We start from the raw sequence: 22,735 nt of genomic DNA, 5'->3' as shown, positions 1-22,735 counted from the left end.
TCCCAGCCAGACGTTGCTCTGCAAGCTGCCAAACTTGCTGTGCACATGCTGTGGCTGTGCAGATGCATGCAGCATTTATCGGCAACATTATCAGCCACATCAGCCCAATAAAGCTGTTGCTAATAATGGCAATTTTCCTTTTATCAGTGCCTATACAATATGGACTGATGCATCAGTGCACCTCTAGTGATCACCTAGGAATACTGCTTCCCTATAACTTTTCACAATCAGGGATATTAAATGAGACTTTAAGGGAGGGTGAAGGAATTTTTCTGTGCTAAAGGAAACCTGTATGGGTCAAGGTAGCATACAGACCCTTCATCTTTTAGTCTCCAGTTCAAACCTGGCTGGTGTTAGTACAGAGCAGACATCATGACAATTGAAATTACTCAAGGGCTCAAGTAAATTCAATCATTAATTCTTTCCAGTTTCTAATAAACTTTTTTTACGTGAGGGCCAAGGATTTGATGGCTGAATTATACCTTTATCTTATATAAACTTCTTTTAAGGGAGTGGGATATTTTTACTTTTACAGAGTCTAGGAGATTCAGCCAAGGGACAAGAACTCATTGTCCTAACTGCAATACAAACAGAGAGAAAGAAGGTAGTCCTTTCCCCAAAGAACGTACAATCCAAACTATGTGCTCTGCTGTTTGTGCTTCACCTGTTCTCTACAGAAATACAGTTGTTCGGATGCTTTATTTCAACAGTCTCTCATTCACTCAAAGAACCACGTCTATATTTTTATGGAGCCAAAAAGATGGAACAACCTGCTTCCTCTACCATTTCTCCTTCCTCACCTGTATATAGATATGATATCACTGCTGTTGTGTCACATTTAAAATAAGACAACTCTTTAGGACAACAGCTTCTGAAGTACACAGGACACTGCCTGACATGGTACATATAAATAAAATTTAAATAAAATCGTAGGAAAAAGGCAGCAAGTCCCATCTTTAGCTGACAGATGCAGTAAAGAAATAATGATTTTGCTCCTTGTACTGGGCCAAACCCCACTCACTTGACTTTGTCAGGAGTACCTAAGTTAAAGATGGCATGAGATGTTCCAGTGTAACATCCTTTGCGTTGCATTGTCTTCACATTACCTCATTAATTCATAACTATGGCAAGTCACTGTGACAGTAATTCTGATAAGAAACCACAAACTGAAAGAAGTACCAGTACAACTATTATTGTAAGCACTAAAAAGACTTGTGTTGATTCTGATACAAAGGATATTATGACAACAGCCAGATCCTGAAACAGAGTTTCAATGATTCAAAGAAGTTCACGTCAAGAGAAATATCTTAACTTAATCCAGACCTTGCATTGTACAGAAGAACAAGAAATGAACAGTACCTGTAACAAAAAGTTTGCTTTACAAAATAAAGTGAGTGAACTCGGCTAACACAATAAATTAAACTGTTCCCAGAGCTAAGGCAGTAGACACGTTATTTTGGTAATGCTACTGTTTACTAATATAAATGCCACAGAAGTATTCTAGCAATTAAGCAAGTGAATAAACTCGGTGATTTTTTTAAAATAATTTTCCTAGAAGCTCTAGCTAAAAAAAAAACACAACCCCAAATACACAATAGCAATTTTACTGCTATTCATAAGTATAGACTTCTTTTCCTATTTTGCACAAAATGTAAATTGTTATGCAACTTCTATCTTTTAGAATCACAAGAAACCTTACAACTAGTTGACAAATTACTCTCCTTGCACTAGACTAACATATGCCTTTATATTTACTTTTTCCTTATATTTTGTAGTAGTGACTATATACAGGTCACCCTTGTAAAAATATTTCCTCAGTAAATTCTGATGTTCCTCCCCCCAGCCAACTCATCCCATTGCCTGAGGTGCTCAGAATTGCAGAACTTAACCTTTTTAATATTAAAGTGGCCACAATTCACTGTTAGCGTATATGTGTATCATTCCTATTAGCCAGTGAGATATTGCCTAGGGCAGCGTACATCTGTTTCTAGCCATAAAATGGGATTTTCTCCACGGTGAAAGCAACTGCTACTCTGATATTAAAGTACTCAGTGGATAGCTCTCTGAACCATTGTTATATTGCCTTGATCAGCCCCTGCATGGGTTGCCTAATGTTTAATTGCCAGTTTCTCAGAAGGCAACTGAGTTTATGCTGCATTTTTAAAATAATTTTTCTGTGTTATACATCCAGGCCTTATAAATCATGACCTTTTATAGCAACACTTTTCCTTTTCCAGTGGTACTTATACACTTTCTGCTTCCTTCCAGGTAGACTCTAAATACTTTTCAGAAGCACACAACAAAGGCAAACCAGTCAGGTTAACTTGAGCAACAAAGTCAAAGTCTGTTTTACGTAACTACATTGCCTACAGTAGTAATAACTGTAGAGAAGGTCTTCAGTCTCTCTTCCCCACCACTGGAAACAAAGACAAATGGTCTGCTTGACAAATGAGAAGATCTTACTAGTCTTATTATGTTGCGATGGCTATCTACAAGGCCAAATTTAAATTCAAATGGGAATAGAATTTGTCTATGAAGTCTGAACCACACCGTTGCCAGTGCTGCACTTTGAATATGCTGCAGATGGTTTATACTTCAACTGAGCTTTCACTAGGGATGCTATTTTAAATGAATGTAGCTCCCTCTTCTGGTAGAAAACAAGAGTACTAACTAAAAATTATACACATACTCTTAGGGACCTTTCCCTTTCCTGCTGTGTGCCCTTATTTCTATTAAACTTATAACAACAATGGAATTAAATAAATTGATTTCGATCAACATGCTCCTCACATGTTACAGCAGAATTTGATGAATAAGACAAACTCTGAAACTATCTCGGAAAGACAAGAACCGATTTTTAAGAGCAGGGAAAAAAATCAGCTGATACTATAGGGCTTCAGTATTTCCATTTCAGGAAGACTGAACAAGTTTGATTTGTCTTATCTATTCTTAAACAAGTGCTAAAATGTCTGACTTTCTTTTTTTTAACCTGTGAAAACTCATCTTTCTTTTTTTTTTAAAGAAAAATATCAATATTAACTGAATATCTACATAATTGGAGCAAATGAAATAGAACGTGCAAGAAGCTACAAGAAGAGTGAAGGGACTCAGCTAATGGCTGAAACTGCACGAAGGAAACACAGTTGTGAAAAAGTAAATGAGGTCACCTGAGGCCCCTTCCAACCCTATGAGCCTCTGACTTTGATTACCAAGTATGGCAATTAATTGGGTCCAAATGCATTAGGTAAACTTCTAGGATAAGTACAGACAGTCAAAAAGCCCAGGGCTGAATCGATTCAATCTAAGCAGTTTCCTCCATGCTGAACCAATAAGCGACTGAATTGACATTCAGTTTTCAATTGGGAAAGGCAGGGGGAGGCCTGCACTGACCAAGGCCAGTAGGCAGGGGATGCTAGAGCATGTCTCCCAGATTTCTGGTCATTGCCAGCCCAGCCAAGTGTCCCCAAACCCCTGCTGTCCCCTCACAGGGAGTTAAGAAGCCCCCTGTCCAGGTACTGGCCCACCTTGGGGGAGCCTCCCCCTCAGGAGGTTCCTGCAGCCTGGGTTCCCCAGCCCAGGCAGGCCTGGGGAGCCCCCCTTCCCTTTCCCAGCTCCTGATTACTTCAGCCACTGCCATAGGAGGGAGGAAGAAGTCCTCTGGGCCAGGTGCCTGCTTGTGCAACCCAGCATGGGAGCACCAGGGAGCCCCGGCCTTGGGGGGCTTCCCTTCACCCCAGCCCAGGCCAGCTCCAGGGAGTCTATGGGAATTCTTCCCCTCCCCAACCCCAACCCCAACCCCAACCCCAACCCCTTGCCTTAGCTGCTGCTTGTCTCAGGGATAGCCCAGGGAGCACAGGGAAATTCCTCTGCCATTGGCGACACATAAGGGATGCACACGAGTGCGTGTGCACCCCCTGAGATCAGCTGTGCACCCCGTAGAAGTGCCAGCAGCCATGAAGCTGGAAGTGCCCCAACCCCCCAACCCCATCAGCGATCTGGTGTCCCCTCAACTCGGGAGGCACCAGTCACCCATGTCCTCTGCTCCCCTGCATCAGTTTTGCCTCAGGCTCGCAGCAGCTGTGGAGGACCAGGAGACTTTCCCTCCACTCGCTGAAGCTGTGTGAGATTTGCAGGGGCTGAGGCAAGGACTCTGCAGTTCAGGAGGGGAAGAACTCCCCTCAGCTCCCCGAGGCTGTCCCAAGCTGGGGGACCCTGGGCTGGGGTGGAGGGAAGACCCCCAAGGCAGGAGCTCCCTGGTGCCCCCATACTGGGCTGCACGGATAGGCGCCCGGCCCAGAGGGCTTCTTTTCCCTCTCCCCTATGGCAGGCGCTGGAGCAATGAATAGCATGGAAGAAAGAGGAGAGAGGGCTGCCAGTGGTTGAAAAGCCCCCACCACAGGGGCTTTCCCTCCCTCCACATGTTGCGTAGACCTCAGTTAGGAGGGGCTGGGGGTCTGTTCCCCTTCCCCCCATCCCTATGGGTTGACGGACACAGGCAGGATGCAGGCTAAGGAGCAGAGAGGTGAGGCAGTCCCTGCTCTGCTGGAGCAGGCAGCATAGCCCAGGGCTGCAAAGCAACCTGGGATGCTGGGGGACAAAATTAACTTGAAACAGGAAGGGGTCTGGGACAGAAGTTCCATAATCTGGTTTGACCAAAATCAGTTAAGTCTGATACTACATCCAACCAGGTTTATCTTCAACCAGTTTTGGCCATTTTGAAAGCAGTTTATGGGCTCCAAATTTCTATTCTGTTACATGTTTAAACAAGTTTCTGATCACTTAAACCAGTTTATGTGTAACTTCTGTCTCTAGCCCTAAAGAAGCTGAATCATCATTATCAGCCGTAACCACCATTTAACTACCATTAAAATCACAGAATTCCTAGAAAGAATGGGAAACAGTGCAGACAGGCCAGGTAACAGGAACAAAAGACAGGGCACTGGGATTAGATCCATTCTTTCTGGTTTAGAATGTCTGAAGGTTCACGTGGAGGTTATCACTCAATAGCTGTAGCAAGCAAAAATGTGAACGAACTTAATTATCAATATTTAAATCAAAAAGGAATATAAAGTCAAGCAGCGTTAAAAAGAAATATTGAATCTGCTTCATTATGCACTACTTTTTTAAATTACAGTACAGACAGACAGTTTTATAGAGGCAGGGACATAAAAGTTGGGATTTCAAAAAGATAATTTAGCTTTTTGTATCTCATCTTTAACAGTTCATTTATTGCAAAATATCATCTATTTTTGAATGACCCAAGTGCTTCTGCATCAACAGACTTTCTGTTTGCTCAAGGCTATTGCACAGATTTATCACTTCTCTGATAGAAAATGCTTCCAAGCTGGAGGCAGTACATTGTGCTGCCATGTGTAAGACCCAAGTTTGAGTGAAACCTCAGGACTCCCACTCCTCAGAGAAGACCAGGCACATTGCAGATGTAATGTGCTGGGTCTCTAAAAACGCTGATTGCACAGATTTTAGGAACACTCCCTGCTAGCTGATTAATGGAGCAGCAATAATGTCAGCTTTGGTGCCGGCCATGTATCCTCCTGCTGCAGCACTAAGTGCCACAACAGTGATAACAGCCAAAGAGGGGGAGAGGAAGCAGAAATACTAATGTCAAGAGTCTCCATAATAATGGGGTGAGCTTGGCTAATACTGTGCTGTCTGGGGGTGATTAAGTGACACTCTATATGCAAGAACCTGGAAATGATGAAGTTATACATACACATACACATATATACATATACTTACATATATACACACATACACATACACACACACACACATCTACATATACACATACATATGTACACACACATACATATACATACATTTTTATTTCTCTGCTATTGGTGCAGGCTGAAGCTCAAAAACTATATAGTTTAGTTTTTCCCTATATGACCTTTTGGATACAAATCTGAGCTAAGAAGAAAATAAACCAAAGCTAGTCATTAAAACCTCCCATCAATTTTATTATGAGATGGATCAGCTCCTTTCTCTGTTCTTTACTGCTTCTATCTCTAAGTGGAACGTACAAATTTCAGAGGCACATGAAGATGAAAGGATTTGAGGAAATTAGTCAAACTTTTTCAAACCATAACAAATAAAGGTTTCATTCAAGTTTACCTTAACTTGAATATACAAAACAGTGCAAGGAAGCTCTAACACAATTCAGTGTCTGGTAACAAATGAATCATTTCATTGGTTGTGCAAATATTTCCCCCCTTTTCCTTCTTTTGAAATGGACAGTTTGTACCAATTTATGCCAAAAACTCTTTGTAAAGCAGTATAGTACAGCTCACAGTGAAACTCATTAATATAACTTGTTTTCCCATTATTAGCACCATCTGAGCCTGTTGAAAGTCTTAACCAGGGTTTTAATTTCTCCACAGAGAGCTTTAAATTAATTAGTGGTTTACATGCTAACAAAGAATCTGATACATTTACAAATCAATCTAATGTAGAAGGATTACAGGAGGGTGGAAACGTATTCACTGGGGACCTCACATTCAGTTAACATGGTATGTTTATAACAAAAGGGTGCAGGTGTGAAATAGACGGATACAGGGAAGATGCCATGATAATCACTTCACATCACTTAAAAACACAGCAGGAAACATGGTAAATCAGAGCCTAAGGCCCACCCTAAGTGAAACCTATGTAGACATAAAAGACAATATCACACCACTTTAACCTTCATAAATAAATTCCCTGAGTCCTAGGATTTCTATGGTTTACAGGCCAATGAACTAATGATTTGCATTAAAATACTTAGATGCAGGAGTAAGAACAGAAAACATACATGTGCACACATATACATTAAAAGACACAAAATATTCACAGTTTTAATTATCGTTCACTCTGAATCCAAAGAAAGCAAAGGAAGTTTGGTAAGATATTTTACTATGGTTAAATTATGTGAGACTAATGAAACAAGGTCCTTAATGATTTCAAGATGATCCCATATATTTCTCTGTTCTAGAATAAACATAAATAAATGTTTAGCTAGCTTAATCTTTAAAAAAAATCTCTTGATTTTAAATATATGCTGCAACCACATACTAAAAATGTACATTTCTCATTCACTTCAGTGAAAGCTATGCAAGTATGAGGGCATAATCTTGAGTTAGTCTATAGGGAGAGAAAATATCATTGGACATACTAGAAGAAATTAGAATAGGAAAACATCAAGTATGCATGCTTAAAAATTATGGACAGTACACCTGGAGTAAGAGCCACCATCCAATCTAGGAGTATCCTTATTGTTTCCACTTCAATAGGTAACATCAGTAAAGGGACAGTGCAATTTGAAGGTGACCAGTCTACAAACTGGAAGATATTGCTGAAGACAGTTCAACAAAAACAAATTTAAATAAATAAGCCCAAACAAATCATCAAATGTTCATGTATAAATGTGGCCTCTCCTTTTTCTATTCCAAAGAATGCATTCTTTATATTGATTTCAGCTCTAGGTGTGACACCAACTTTTCAATACCTGCAAGTTTAAATACGATATTTTTATACAAATAAAATATATTTCTATATCTTTGGTGGTGAAGATTTGTCCTGAGATTAAATGCTTTCATTTAGTCTTTTCACCTCAGCATTTCTCAGCATCCCTCTTATGCCAAGAATGAATTGGACCCCGAGAAAATTTAAAATCTTGGAATTATAAAAATTGATTTCCTAGGAGGCTGTAGCCTGACAAAATGGTGATCGCACACTATATGCAATGCTTAATCTCTTCATTTATAAAAAGATATTTTTTCATAAAAAATATATTTCCTCACCGCTCACCATATGTTATTTATACAGATGTGTAAAACTCATTTATTGAACAAATGTATTGCAACTTAAATAGTATCTACAACACATGCTTAGTATTTACTTTTCATTATTGTTTTAGTGCCTGAATAATCCCCACTGCAGCAATTCCTGTAATGGTGGGTGGACAAGAATGCAACAAGTCTTTCCTGTCTATAATTTCTATGAGCTATATGCAAAAGGCAACAGCTGGTCATAAGTTATGGCAGAGATTAACCGGCATCCCTCTGTGCAGGAAAGCAAATCCTAAATGGCGTATTCTTAACATGATTCATGCTGGGAAGGCAAAAAGGAAAAGTATCCACAACTTTCTCACACTGTGACCAAATGGGTGCCAGATGGAAAGTGGGGGAGTAGAGGCCAAAAGCTCTAGCACCATATGCTCTCCCTTGAATTGCACAGGTGTTGGAGTAACACATGTGGGAAAGGTATGAATACACTACGTTCATTGACATGGGTCAGACTTTTATTGTGCTTGGGTTTGACTTAATAACTTAGGGCAAAGAGACCACCTATTACTAACTTGGACCACCTCTGGTCTCAAAAGCCAAATTCATTTTTGAATTTCTTAGCAGAAAATAACTGAAGCCAGAGAAACCAGCAAAAGAGTAGATAATGCCTGTCAGGGCAAATGACTGAAACTGTAGCTAGCCCCTTTGCTTGGGCAACAAGACTTAGGAGGACAGCTAAATGGTAGATTCCCCCAGCCTTGCATACTCATAGCAAAGGCCAGCTACATACTTTCTCTAAGTCTCAGGAATACTCACCAAATGAATGCACGGGGTCCCTGTCAGGGACTTTAATGCGTCTGAGTTGGAGTAAAGATGCACAAGTCTGTGTACAGGAATGGCCTGGCTAAAAACTGCTGACAGCTATTTCTTGCAAGAACACTAACATCATTATGTTAATCACAAGGCTGCATTTAATCTGTTCTGCACATGACATAAACAGGAATGACATGCACACCTAAACTCCTGGAAGTCTTTCAGCTGTGCTCATTCACTTCCCTCCCTGAAGGAGGAATTAGTGCACTCCATAAGTGTACATTCTCCCTGGCCTCTGAATCTGTGCCACTACTGGCATATTGGAAAAAAGGAGCATAAATACTGTTTACCAACCCTGACCTTTTCTTACTGCAAACTGTTTGGCTTTGGAAGTGCAAGTCAACAAGGTCAAATATGAGTATTTGGTATGACTTTATATTTTTGTTTAAACTGTAACTATACCTGCATTTTAAATACTTGATCATTTTCCTCTCCCTTCCTTCTCCCAGCCATTACATAGGATTTGTCTTTTAGACTGCAAGGTGTGTGGGACATGTCTTTTGTACAAAACCTAGTGAATTGGGGGCCCAACCTGACTGGAGTGCCTGGGCAGTACCATGATATGATGACGTTAACAACAACAAACCTCAAGCTATGCTTTACATCAGTACAATACAGAATATACACACTAACAGTGATTTATTGGATGGAAATAGGAGACACTATTCCTCATAGTTTAAACTAGCCAGGGAAGCAGCAGGAACCATCTGTCCAGTCTAAGCAAGAGGCAAAGTGATATGAGCTAGCAGCAGGAGCAAATAACTATTCAGTCCGAGAGCTCTGTGCCAGAGAGGGCAGCGGCCCATCATCAGGAAAGGGTCCAACATTGTTACCAAATAGATAGATCCCAAGTGAATGAAGGATGTTTGCTACGGTTGGCACAATACTGCTGTAGCTATTACTGAGATGGTCACTGCATCCACAAGATGCCTAAAGTACTCCATCACATCTTCCTAAGCTACTGCACCTCCAGTTTGCTGGAGTACTTGTCCAGTAGCAAGTCAGATCCAGAATAAATGCTGTTGCAAGGATCTCTTCATCAGTACCTGACAGATATTGTGTCCAACTTCCTCTCTGACTGATGCCACTGCTTACTGCTCTCTTCCTTTTTCTCCAACCTCAATAACCTTGGACGAAGGTGTCAAAACTGATAGACACCTCTCCTGTAGCCTTTCTGAATCATGGAAGTGGCTGCCCATTATCACAAGGAATCACATATGTGGTGCTGATTCAAAAATAGAGGTGGTTCTACAAGACTTTTCACTCCCCTGTTCTAAGTTAGTGGTGGCCAACCTTTTTGAAACGTGTGCCACAAGGCAAGTCCAAACTATTAGATAATGCCATTGCAATAACGTGTGATGCTACTGGCATAGTGAGAAAAAAGGAGCATAAATACCGTTCACCAACTCTGACCTTTTCTTACCGCAAATTGCTTGACTATGGATGTGCAAGACAGCAAGGTGCCACTGGGGCATGGCAGTGTTGAATTTGACAGTGCCTACTTCTGTAGCTCCCATGGGGCCAAATCCTCAAGGTAGCACCAACCCCCAACTCCCACCCAGATAGCTTTCCCCACCCCAATTCCCACCACTGGTGTCCTCTAACTCAGTGCTTGGGTCTCACGTGCCAAACATACCACCTGCCCATGTGGGGTACTTGTGGCACATGTGCTGCAAATATTTAACTGACCCACATATTTGTATAAGTTAATGAGATGCTCAATTTTATTTAATTTTTTTACCAAAATATAAAATGGAACAGAATGGAAGATTCAATTCTAGTAACTTTACGACTTCTTTATATTATAGACCCCTTGGCTTCATCTCCCGAGGACAATTTTTTTTTGATGTTGGAGCATTCTGGCATCTAGCCCCTGAAGTCATGTCTCATTCTCACAGCCATACAAGCTTGTTGTATTGATCCATCAGCACATTTTATGTTGACATTACTAGCTTTCTCTCATCTCATAATTCTTCACTCCATCCCAGAACTCCCACCTCCAAATTAAACCAAGGAATACATTTAGCAGCGACTGTGCTAGCACTTCTAATACATACCTATGAACGTGCATGGATCTGAGTGTCCACAGTAATGAAAATACAAAATGGTTCCACCATAGCCAAATGAATCAGGAGTTGGACAGAACACAAGATCTCAACCTGACTCTTCCAGAAAGACTCTGGGGGTTTTGACCATTGCCACTTTCCTTATGGCTAAATTCCATATTTACTTGAATCTAAGATGACCCTGAATTTAAGACCCCCCCCCATAATTAGATTCTATACATGGAATATTTATAAATTTGCTATAATTTTCCATGTATAGAATCTAATGATTGGAGGGCCATCTTTAATTCATTCCCCCACCCACACTATTGTGGGGGTGGGAGGGGAGGTGGTATAGGAAGGTCAAGTAGCTTGCCCCCTGCTGATGCCTGCCCCCTACTGCCTCTGTCCCCTGCCTGCCCCCGCAGCTTCCTCCCAGTCTCTGCTCCCCAATTCCTCCCCAGCCTCTATTCGGCCCCTTCTCCCCCACCCTCTGCTCCATACCAGGAGACTCCCTTCACGTTCTGGCCTGGGGCACCAAGCACAACCCCAACCCAGACCCATAGCAGCTGTACTTTTGTTATGGCTCTGACCCTGGGTAGGGGTATGAGCCAAGCCACAATAGCTGCCTGCCCCCCATCGCTCTTGCATGCAATTCTAAGATGAGGGCCTTTCTCTGCCCCCCACCATGTTAAATGGTGGGGGAACTGAGAATAGAGTAAATACAGTACTCAACAGGCAGTCAGCACTGGCTCAATGTCTAGTTGGGAAGAAGTATCAACTAGGGTTCCCCAGGGATCTGTTCTGAGCCCAGTAATGTTTAATATCTTCATCAATGATTTGGATGATAGGATCAAGTGCACATTTAGCATATTTGCAGAGGACACCAAGTTGGGTGGAATTGCAAACACTCTTGAGGACAGAGCTAGGATCCAGAATGACTTGATAGACTGGAGAAATTGTCCACAATCAATCAAATAACAGTCAATGGCCCTGTCCACACAAGCATGGACATTTGTTTCCCCAGGAACAAGAAGCAAAGGCACACTTTGTGCCACTGCTACTTGTGCCCGGGAAACACCCACACCACGCACACTCTGGTGTGTGGCAGGTTACCCTGGGTGGGGTACAGGAGGCTGGGGCCAACAACTGTGCTGGACCCAGCAGTCTTACACTGTGGTCTTGGGAGTTTGGGGAACTGCAGCCATGGTGCTCCTGGAGCTGACAGCCTTGCCAGCAGCTGGAGTGTGGCTCCTGCAGGCCAGGCTCCCATTTCAGGCAACATAGGCTGTCGCCACATGTGCCACCTGGCTTTTTTTAAGACACGGGTTTTTTTGACCCCAGGATCTCCTAGAGCCAAAAAATGCCCCCACACTGCAAGGTAGCAGCGTGGGGAATGCCTACATGTATGGCGTATCATGTCGCAGTCGGGTCTGCGGTGCCACATACCACACATTCACACTCATTTCGACATGGCCAATAAGAACAGCTGCAAAGCCCTGCACTTGAACTGGAATAATTGCATGCACTAATACAGACCGGGGAAAGACTGGCTAGGCTGCAGTACTGCACAGAAGGACCTGCGGTTACAGTAGACCATAGGCTAAATATGAACCAACAATGTGTTCCTGTTGCAAAAAAACACGAGAATAAGTCAGGACAACATCCACCCATTAATTTTTTTTCTTGAAGCAGTAGGAATGCTTTGGATTAATATATACTGAAAAAAGTTACCCTGCATAGAAAGTTAAGCAATTTTGCTTATTTAACAGAATCTTGGGTTATCCTGCAAAATGTATTCCACACTCAAGGTATTGCATTAGTTCTATGTCTTCAGTTGAAAATTAGTTCATACAATTAAAACAGACAGGCACATTTCAATCAAGGTAAAATCAGTTTCTAGATTTTGTAAAAATTAGTTACACTGAGAACCAAAATGCAATTACAAACCTGAAGCCTGATCTTGGCCATCCTCCTCAGGCCAAACCCTCTCTGTACTTAAGCAGGTGTTTTATGATAGTTGCAGACTGGATTGTGGCTCAACATTTGAAAAAAGTGTTTCTCAACGTGTATATCAAAACTTTGCTTCCATATATAAAATACCAACATTAAACTCAATCTTTCCTGCAAACCATCAGCTGTGTATCTCCAATGTCTTTCAATCTATTGTAAAAAGTCTTATAAAAGGGGTTTCTGAAAAATGTTAAGGGGACTGCTGGAATTTTTTTTTTAAGACTTTGCTTCACATGACTAACAGAGCATTATATGCAAAGGTATACTCTCCAGATGATCACCACCTCTGGCTCTCTCCATTAAGCTAAAGACATTATGGGTCAAATTCTTTGTTCAGATCCATGTATGCAATTAATTTAAGTCAATGGTAGCTGCATGACCATGTTCTAGGAAACTGGTTTCAGTTGTCGTTGTTTTGTTGTTTTTGTTTTAAGCTTCCTGAACAGCTCTCTTTTATCCCCTGGGTTGCCCTAGGCTATTCACCTAATACAGGGGGAAAACAAATTTTACCAGAAGTAAAACATTTGCTGGATTTTAAATAATTACCTTCAGTAAATGTTCAAAATGAGAAAATGTGTAAAATGAGAAAAGTAAAAATAAAGAAATTAAACTTATTTACAGCTCCTTTCTAAAGTTCCTTCTCTTTCATTTTCCTATCTTTTACAGATTGGTAGCACTGAATAATGACTAAAAAAGTTTCATGCCTCAGTCAGAATGTGTCTGTGTTCCCCATGCTGCATATATGGTTCCAAACTTGAACTTCCAGAAACTTTCTCAGTGAAGCAAAGAGAGAGGAACTGACTTCTAAGGAAAACTTTTCCAAGACAGCAATATCTTTAGCTGTAGGGTTTTCCAAACAGCGTTATGAACACAGAATCAGCTAAACTTTCATTGAGCTTCATGCAGGATTAATATCTCAATGGCCATCCTCAACAAGATGAAATATGTTCAAGATCTGAATGGAGAGGGGACAATAGAATTGCAAATAGGACGATAGCCAAAGCTTACCATTGTTCCTTCACTCTTATTTCGTGCAACTTCCCGCTGCAGCCGAGCCACAGACAGCTTCTCCCTATGGAAAGAAAAGCATATGAATAGCAGTTCATTTTTCACAAGTAGGGAGAATACGCCGGTTGCTCGTCACTGTAGCATTCTTGGACATTGCTGTGGTAACCTCTTGGCAGATCCAGCTCTCTGCCATATTTCCTAAAAATATTTCATGGGGTTGAACATTATTGTTGCATTTGTGATAGTTTGACAGTTTGACAAAATGTCAGTAAATCAAATAATCTAAGCCCAACTGTTTCACTGAAACAGCTAACAAAGTAGCCCATAAATTTAGACTTTCAAAACGTCTGCAAGTTACATTGCATAGTGGCACCTTTTATCTCCTCCCCCCTCCCCGATAATTTACAAATCAGCTTTATCTGCTCCATGACAGTTCTGGCTGGCATATTAAAATACAAACAGAGTAACAAGGATGGATAGATAGCTGGATGGATCCTTGGTACTCTGTGTGTGTGTGTGTGTGTGTGTGTGTGATATGATCAATAAACTGAACAAGCAGCATGTGCCCTCCAACCATACTCATAAGAACAGTATACAGTGCTTTGTATTATACTACTACTTTAACACTTTAGGGCACTTTTACATGTAGGCTGACCACCCATCCCTAATTAGATGGGATAGTCCTGAAATAGGATCATCAAGTCCTCGTACTGGGCTGCATGGCTCCAGGACAGCATTTATCCCAGATTTGCAGCACTGTGCAGAGACTTGGATTTCCCCTTAAGGGCGGGCAACAAGCCAGCCTGCAAGGGACTGCCAGGAGTGGGATGCAGAGAGTACCGCGTGCATGTGCTCACCCACAGACATGCACGTGGCTGGGAAACAGCCAGACAGGTTGGATAGTAACTCAATGCAGGTAAGTCTGTGGGGAGAGGAAGGGTAATGGGGGGCAGATCAAGGCCCCCATGGTGAGGGAAGGAGTGGGGCAGGCTCTGGTGGTGCTGCCCAGACAGGGAAGAGCATGGAGCCCTGGGGCTGGGGTGGGAAGTGGGACAGATATGGGTGGCTCATCTAGGGTGTGCAGGGCATGTGGGGGACTGGCTCCTCACCACTGTGTGCACCCTTCAGGGGTGGGCATTGGAGGCACATACCCCCCAGAACTGTGCATGGAGTGTGGGCAGAAGTGGGTTGCCTTCTGCAGGCTTGGGGCTTCCTGCCCCACTGCCCATCCCCTGAGAGCCCCGCACCATCACAGGGCAGCAGCGGCATGGAGCTTTGCCAACCAATGCTACCAGGCAGGCAGGGGGTGCACAGCTGGCGTGGGGTTCCTGGGGGAAGGGCAGCAGGGCAGGGAGCCCTGAGACCACAGTGGGCAGCCCACATCTGCCCCCCACCCACTCTGTCCAGCCGTGCCAGTGGCAGGGGGATGGGGAAGGCAGGCTTGTGTCCCGCCTTCCAATTTGAAAATGTGGCCACCCTATTTACACATGCTCCTGGGGTGGGGGAGGCAGCATTTTAATTAGAACGGCTCTGAGTGCCACTCTAATTAAAGTGTCACAGCATCTTGTGTATCAGTGTCCCCATGCTTCAAAATGGGGGGGGGACCTTGAACTAAAGCTTGTTCAACGACCACTATTTTGAAGCACAGGGACACTGATACACAGAAGTAGGAGGCTGCTCGAGTGTGGTAATTGCCACATTTTAGCAGACCTGATTAACTGAGCCTACTCTGACGCGCTGTAATTACAGCGTATCAGAACAGCCTCCACGCCCTTACAGCCTAATCCTGCAGTCTCCCATCCCATGAAATCTTCAGTGAAATCCTAAACTTGGCCCATGTAGGATTATTTTCTTAAGTAAGAATTGGGGAAAATTCTGTGTACAACTAACCACAAAACACAAGATGTTTCTCTTTAAGGAGTTGTGGGTAAGAGACAAAAGATACAGCATTTACTGACCGGGGGAAGACGGAAAGGAACTGTCTATGGGATGAAAAAAACATGGTAGGTAAGAACTTTTACATCTCTTAGTCCCAGAAAATACAAAGCGACACCAAGGAAACCTCTACTAGTGAAGCACAGAAAAAAAAATCAAGGAAAGTAGCAGGGGAGAATAGCAGGGGAGAAAAATAAGCTGATATGCTAGAGTGAGTTCCTTTAAAATGGTTTTAGGAAAGGCAACAAAAAGGGTCAGAGGTCTGGAAAACATTATTTAGAAGAAAAGGTTGGAAGAACTGGGATTATATAGTCTGGACTAGAGAAAACAGAGGGGGATTTGGTAACAACTTTCAAGTACCTGACGGGTAGTTTTAAAGAAGATGGTGATAGAATATTCCCTGTGGCTGCAGAGGACAAGGCAAGGAGAAATGGTCTTAAATTGCAATAATGGGTAGGATATTAGAAAAAACTCTCTCACTATGCAGGTGGTTAAGCAATGGAATAGGCTATCCATAGAAGTCGTGGAACCTCCATCCTTGGAAGTTTTAAGAGCAGGCCAGACTAGCACTTGTCTGGAATGGCTTAAAAATATAATCCGATCTTGACCTAAGCATAGGTTGGACTAGATAACTTCCTGAGTTCTACTTTTCTATGATTTTTTCAAGTGCATTTTTCAACTGGGTTCTGGAATTATTATATGATATCAATGATATACCCTCCTGCTTCCTCCAATGTAGCAAACAGCATACAATGCTTACTTGGGGTGTGGGAAAACCACTTCTCCAGCAAGACAAATCAAGAGAAATGCATCTGCTGGTCAAGTCGCTCAACTGTGTTGTGAGGTTTGGGTCTTTACTTAAACTAAGCAGAGCAGGGATTTGAAACTCCCCCGATGAAAGCTCCAGCCAGTCTGTTGGCTTCTCTCATGTTCTTTATGAAAATTTCTGAAAGTTGCTGGTTTGCACTGATGCAGAACAGACAAATTTTTAAAATCTTGAAAACATTATATCTTGAAGATTATTAGCTTACTGAAGGAAGACCTTTTTTCTTTTCAGTTAAAAAAAAAAGTTCAGTTCCAACACCTACGTCCAATCCTCTCTTCTGACAGCACAGCAGACAGCATAACACCATGGTTTAAAATATGCCTTTAAAGTAATTTTGAATTAAAAAAGAATTATTCTAAAATAGAAAAAATGAATCAAGGGGCATGAAAAAGAAGGGGGTAAAGATGTGGCAGGTAGGAAATATGGAATGAATCCCCGCTCAAAAGAAAAAGAAATGTGCAAACACTTCCCAAGTTGGGCTCCTACTCTTCAAATGAAATAAGACTTTTTTAGCGATCGAGTTTTAGCATTAGCAGAGACCAGTCAAGGCAGTCTGGAACTCAGGGAGAGCAAATGTAGCCAATGGCCCAACATTGCAAAGTTCCAGACTCCTCCCATGTTAAGGTGCAACAAAGGAATCCATGAAAGGGTCAATGGTGTACATGGATAGGCCCAGGCTCAAGGAGGAAGTCTCAAAGAGCCTCCATCACCCCTAACTAGCAATGTGGCTATACTGAAATGATGATACTGGAACAATATAGGCATGATCTCCAACTTAAGAGAGGAAAACAAACCTAAACAACTTCATTATACTTCGGCAATCACCAACTCAAAAAGGAAAGAAAGATGAACTGGTAAATGATCTGGAGCAGGGATTAGTAAAAAGGAGGTAAGAGTGTAACATATAATATCTCTGTTCCCTAAACCAGGGAAACCTCTGTCCTAGCAGGGCTTCTACAGAAGGGAAGGTGCGATAGAACCGGTTGGTACAGCACCATCCCGCTGGAAGGGATTCCCGGAGAAGAATGCTGCAACAACATTAATTCCCTAAAGATCTTGCTCTCCTCTTTGAGAGGCATCAACTCAGGCATATGTGAGATGGTGTCAGCAGAGTGCTATTAGGGACCATACTGTCAACGGGAAGGCAGCAGTGAAGTCACCCTGCATGGGGATTTACAGGATTTCCACAGGGATTAACGGTGTTCTAATGGGCAGCCTCAGTTCGACACACACTGGGCCAACAAGGGCACCTTTCACGCCAATATGAGGCTCTAAAAATGCAGCTTTTCAATATTATTATTCCTATTTATTTTAAGCACGTTGCTTGGGTATTATCACAAGGAAATTACAAAATTGGTAAATCCTGTTTTAAGGATTTAGCTCATCTACTAAAAATGGCCAGTTGTGGCTTTCTGCATTGCTTCACCACTTTAATATGACTTAGTGGAAAAAGCTAGCATATGCTTTGAGCGGTTTTGACTTGTTAATTGCAAAATAAATGCCTATAGATATTTTATAAGCAAAGCACATGTGAACTGTTTATCCATATTTTTAAAAAGTCAGCTAAAAAGAAGAGAATGTTAAAATATGCATGAAGAAAAAAAAACCACAGGCTGCCCCTGCATCTACTTCATAACAGTTGTCTGTAAATATTTGCTTGTTTGCTTCTAGAAAAGAGAGGGAAAAGAAGAACTGATCATTTTCCCCGATCAAATCACATGCACCCCAATGGAAAAACAGCCGAAGAATTCTGGAGCTGAAAACCCCAAATCCCTCCCAAGCTTCATGAATCAAGCGATTGTTGGTACAAGAATCTTTGAGCATCCCTAGGAAGTCCCGAAAACACAAAAATAAAAAGAACTTCTTATAAGAATTTACAATTGAACCAGAGCAAGGATGGCCACTTCCACAGTATCCTAATATAAATATTCCCAGGTTGTTCTAAATTCTTTATTTAAAAATAAATGCCATTTGTCAATTGGTTAAAAAAAAAAAAAAAAAGCAAAAACACTACCAAAAAAGCCTTTTATGTATAAGGAAAACTTTGAATAAGGGGACAGCCATCTGTTGCATGGTGTCTAAAACAAGGAGGCAAATCAATTTTATATTTCCATTTTAAATAGGTCCCAATGCACCCCCCCCTTATGCCATAATTGAAGAAAATGTGCATTCAAGTCCAGACCTGGGCAGATGGTCATCTTCATTTAGGAGAACACATTTCAGAAGCACAGTAGTGCCTTTGGACCAAATTAATTCATGGTGTAACTGTATGATCTGCCAGCCGGGATGAATTAAAGCCATTAGGCATAGCAATCTATTGCCTTGCACAGTGCGTAAACCAGGTCTGACCGAGAAGCACACACACAATGCTTCTGCTTTTGAGTTAGTACAGTAGTATTTTATATAAGTGTGCATTGTTGTAATTATACAAGGTGTGTGGCAAGTGAGAATCAGACACATTATGTTCAACTGTGATGAAATAAGACTGTCACCACTGCTCAGGGAATTCTGGGCATTCTCAACCTAGAGGGATTTTTCTTGTTTAATACTGGCATAGTGTTATACTTGGATAAGCACTTTTAATACATAAGACAAGAGGCTCTTAGCTGCTTTAGCTTCTCAGATGCTAGGAGCATTTTGACATGTAGCTTCAAAAGTTAATCTCATCTCTTTTTCATCTCTTTTTTTAAGAGAAAAAATGCTTAGCCTATCTTTATTGCTAGGTGGTTTTATTTAATCAAACATACTTCACCCTTCAGCATGATTAATTGACAAAGTTAATTAGCAACCAGAGAAAGCTTGTAAGGAAAAAAAATCTTCTGGGAGGACTAAGCACAAGACCCCAAAAAAGCAAAAAAACAAGTGACCACTTCAGATATATTTGCTTCTGAAGATTTCACATAAGACATTTACAAATGTGTTCCTAGAAAGCATACTGTGCACCTTAAAATGTTAATATTTGCATTGTAAGTAGTATACTTTTGAAGGCACAATTTATAGGCTGTAAATTCAGAGAGGTGACTGAATGCCTGAAATCAAAGACACTGCAGAAAGGTAATTAAAGAAGCCATATGGGGATCCAGTTATTTCCTCTGCAGTTAGGACGAAGCATATAAATGAAATTGTGTTGTATTAATGCAATGCAAGAAACCACATTTAAACACTTCACATTACCACTATATCATATAGAAGCTTGGCTTTTTTGTATAATGAATAAAGCCTGTTTGACCCAGAAAGGAAAAAGGCTTATTATGTTCTGAATAATCCAGCCAGTATTGTAACCTCTCCCTAAATTATCATTTCCCCTTAAGGCCATCTTCCTTATGAGTTAGATCCATTCAATTGGGGAACAGATATTATATCACATGACTAGTCACAGCTAAACAGCACAGCTCAGATTTTCGACATCGGGAATCACACACTCAAACTCTCTGCAAACCCCAGAGACAAAAAAAAACCTGGGGAAAAAAAAGAAAAGAAAGAAAAAGAAAAAGAAAACCCCATAGCCAAACATGCACACTCACTGATTTGATTTGCTTCCTGCAATTTCAGAAACAAAAGAGCCACATTTTTATATAAATAATTTGCTGAAAGATGTTTTTCAGCTCTGTGCCCTGACCTTGAATTCCTAGTCCTATTTTTCCCAACAGTGAGCCAAACCCTAACACTGAACCTCCAAAACATTAAATTGGGATTATAATATGTAGTAGAAGGATCAAATCAGGAGCCTTTTGAGGCAGAGTTTTGGTTCAGTACCTTACATAGACAAAATGATACCTTGCTCTAGAGCACAGTTATCAAACCTGTCTGAACAGGTGAATGGTTCAGGGTTGGTCCCAAGGGCCAGATTTGCGACCCAGCTGGAGATAGGCCTGGTGTCATAGGTGCTCGAGTGCCACCATGGGAACAAGCTACGATGCTGGGCTTCTTCCCACGCTGCTGTAAGGCTACAGCACTCCAGCCTTCACCCAGGCTCATGGCTACACCGGTGGGATGTTCCCCCCAGATGGCCTGGCTCTGCAGGCCAGATCCAGACTGTATGTTTGACAGCCCTGCTCTAGAGCAATGGTACCTCCTGGTCTTTAAGGGAATCTCATCCTTATTTGCTAGGGTGGTTTTAGCATGCCCAGTTAAATTAATGTGCAAAAATAAATTAATGAATTAAATTAAATCGGGAAAAAAAAAAAAAATCAGTGAAAGGTAAGAATTTGTCATTCAAAAAAAAAGTTGTATAATAAAAGAGCATTTTGGCATCAAATCAAAACTCAGGGAGAATTTGACATTTGTTGGTATTGCACCTACAGGCTGATTTATTAATGCTTCAGTGAACTGAGTTCCCCAGAGTCCATCTAGTGCACAATACCCATATCAAACTCTGACAAAGTCCTTTTTCCCCACTCTTAATCACACACCAGTACTCCTTCCATGCGCACACATCTTGCATTCTTAACATTAAGCAACTTCCAGAATATCACTTTTATGCTGTTAGTAATCATTTTCCTATATAACTATACTCCTCCTTTTCTTCATGTTTTCCTCGTTAGGCATTCAAATAATTATTTTAGAAGTCTATTATTTTAAGTCTAAGCTCTAGTCTTTTTATTAAATTACAATAACTTGGCAGATTGAAAACCATACTATTAAAATCATGTCTTTATTAAAATGATTATGCCAATGTGGTTCATCCAGCTTAAAAGGCAGTAGAAACTGATACAAGCAAGCAGCAGAGATCTTAATTTGAACACTGCACCTTCATTATCCCTTACACAAAAAAAAAAGCATACCTGTGGATCTTTAATAATCATTAGTAGACAGGACCCTTGTTTTTCACACATTTCAGAAAAAAATCCTCTTCTTCCTCCTCTCCTTAGAAATCCACTAAACCGATATGATGCCACAACTGACCTAAAGGGAAAGTTCCTCCAACGTCCTTGTTTTCCATAGAGGCTTCCCATCCAAATACTGCCCAGGCTTGACCTCATTTCTTTTATTAAATCTGACAAGAGCACAGCCCAAGGTGGTATGGCTACAGTGAATTAATATGCTTCATTTTACTGGCATTTTGCACGCTGTGGTTAGCAGCGTTAAATTCTTGCTTTCTACTGAAAGAAATTGTATACACATACAGGATTCATCGTATCTAAACGGCCATTTAATGTTCAATTTTGGAATTGTTTGGAATCAACCATTTTAACTGGGTCTGATAACAGAGACATTTAACTTGTATGGGACCTTTTAGATGCTGCAACACAGACTAAGTGTTATTTCAAAGAAGTTTCGAATTTACAACCATGGCAGTAAGTTTCATAATTAAGTCTTCTATATGAGCCCCTCTACAAATGGAGGTAAAGGTGTGATGGGATCTAATCCGTAATTCATACAATTTTGCCTCCTGCCATGCCATATGTGTATGGCAGAAGGCTTGCCTTTGGGATCATGCATTAGATCCCATCGTGCCTTACTGCCGGCACAGGGGGACCCCAATCCTGGGCTCACCCCACACTGGCAAGTAGCAAGCTCCTGCTGTTGGGAGTCCCCTCAACTGACGGGGCTTGTCACAGGGCACTAAGTTGCCTGCTCCTAGAAGAGCAGAAACTGCCAGGGGAGAGCCCAAAGAGATGGGCAGAAGCCCAGAGGCAGGTTACCAGGGCAACAGGCTAGCGAGCAAATTAGCCTGCACCTGCACCCGGTCAACTGACCAGAAGAGGCAGGGCCCTGGGCCCATATAAACCCCAGGCTGGAACTAGGGAAGGCAGTTCTCTGCCAGTGGCCAAGGGGGAAGGAGCCTTCCTAGAGGAAGTGAAGAGGCTTGACTGTAAGTTCTGCTCCTGGTAATGTTAAGGGGCAGAGCACACCTTGTGCAGTTTGAGTTATGGTATAGCCTAGGGGCTTGCATTTTTTTACTTTTGTTTATAAGACCAGTGGTTTGGGTGAGGTTATTGGGGAGGGAGGAGGCCTCATTGGGGGCCCACTACCATGTGAGGACCCCAGTGCCAGAGAGGGCGTGGTGTTTGGGGGGGTGAACAGGCCCTGGTGCCAGATAGGGCGCGATGTCTGGGGGGTGAACAGGCCCCAGTGCCAGTGTGGGCACAGAGACTGAGACAGGGCTGCGGAGAGCCCTGTAATGACCCGAGGGCCGAGTGACACCAAGGCCTTGGAGGGACGTTGTGTCAATACCATCTGTGAGGCTTGGGATGTGGCCAAGAGGACGGAAAGGCAGCCTTCCTTTAATATTTATAAGATCAAGATGTGGC

General features: G+C 41.9%; 1 protein-coding gene across 8 annotated transcripts in view; it reads right to left on the bottom strand.

The window, feature by feature from the left end:
* The window catches only part of NCKAP5 (NCK associated protein 5), a 962,935-nt gene that overhangs the window by 490,377 nt on the left and 449,823 nt on the right, over positions 1 to 22,735 (bottom strand). For all 8 annotated transcript variants that reach the window (XM_019522509.1, XM_019522508.1, XM_019522512.1 and 5 more), the window contains one exon: positions 13,721 to 13,784. In XM_019522509.1, the coding sequence (XP_019378054.1) occupies positions 13,721 to 13,784 (64 nt within the window). The remainder of the gene's footprint in view (positions 1 to 13,720; positions 13,785 to 22,735) is intronic.

Source organism: Gavialis gangeticus, unplaced genomic scaffold, assembly GCF_001723915.1.
Source record: "Gavialis gangeticus isolate Ggan-Ray unplaced genomic scaffold, GavGan_comp1, whole genome shotgun sequence".
In the NCBI taxonomy this organism is placed as follows: Eukaryota; Metazoa; Chordata; order Crocodylia; family Gavialidae; genus Gavialis; species Gavialis gangeticus.
The sequence above is the reverse complement of the archived record's forward strand: the minus strand, read 5'-3'. Positions and strand labels throughout refer to the sequence as shown.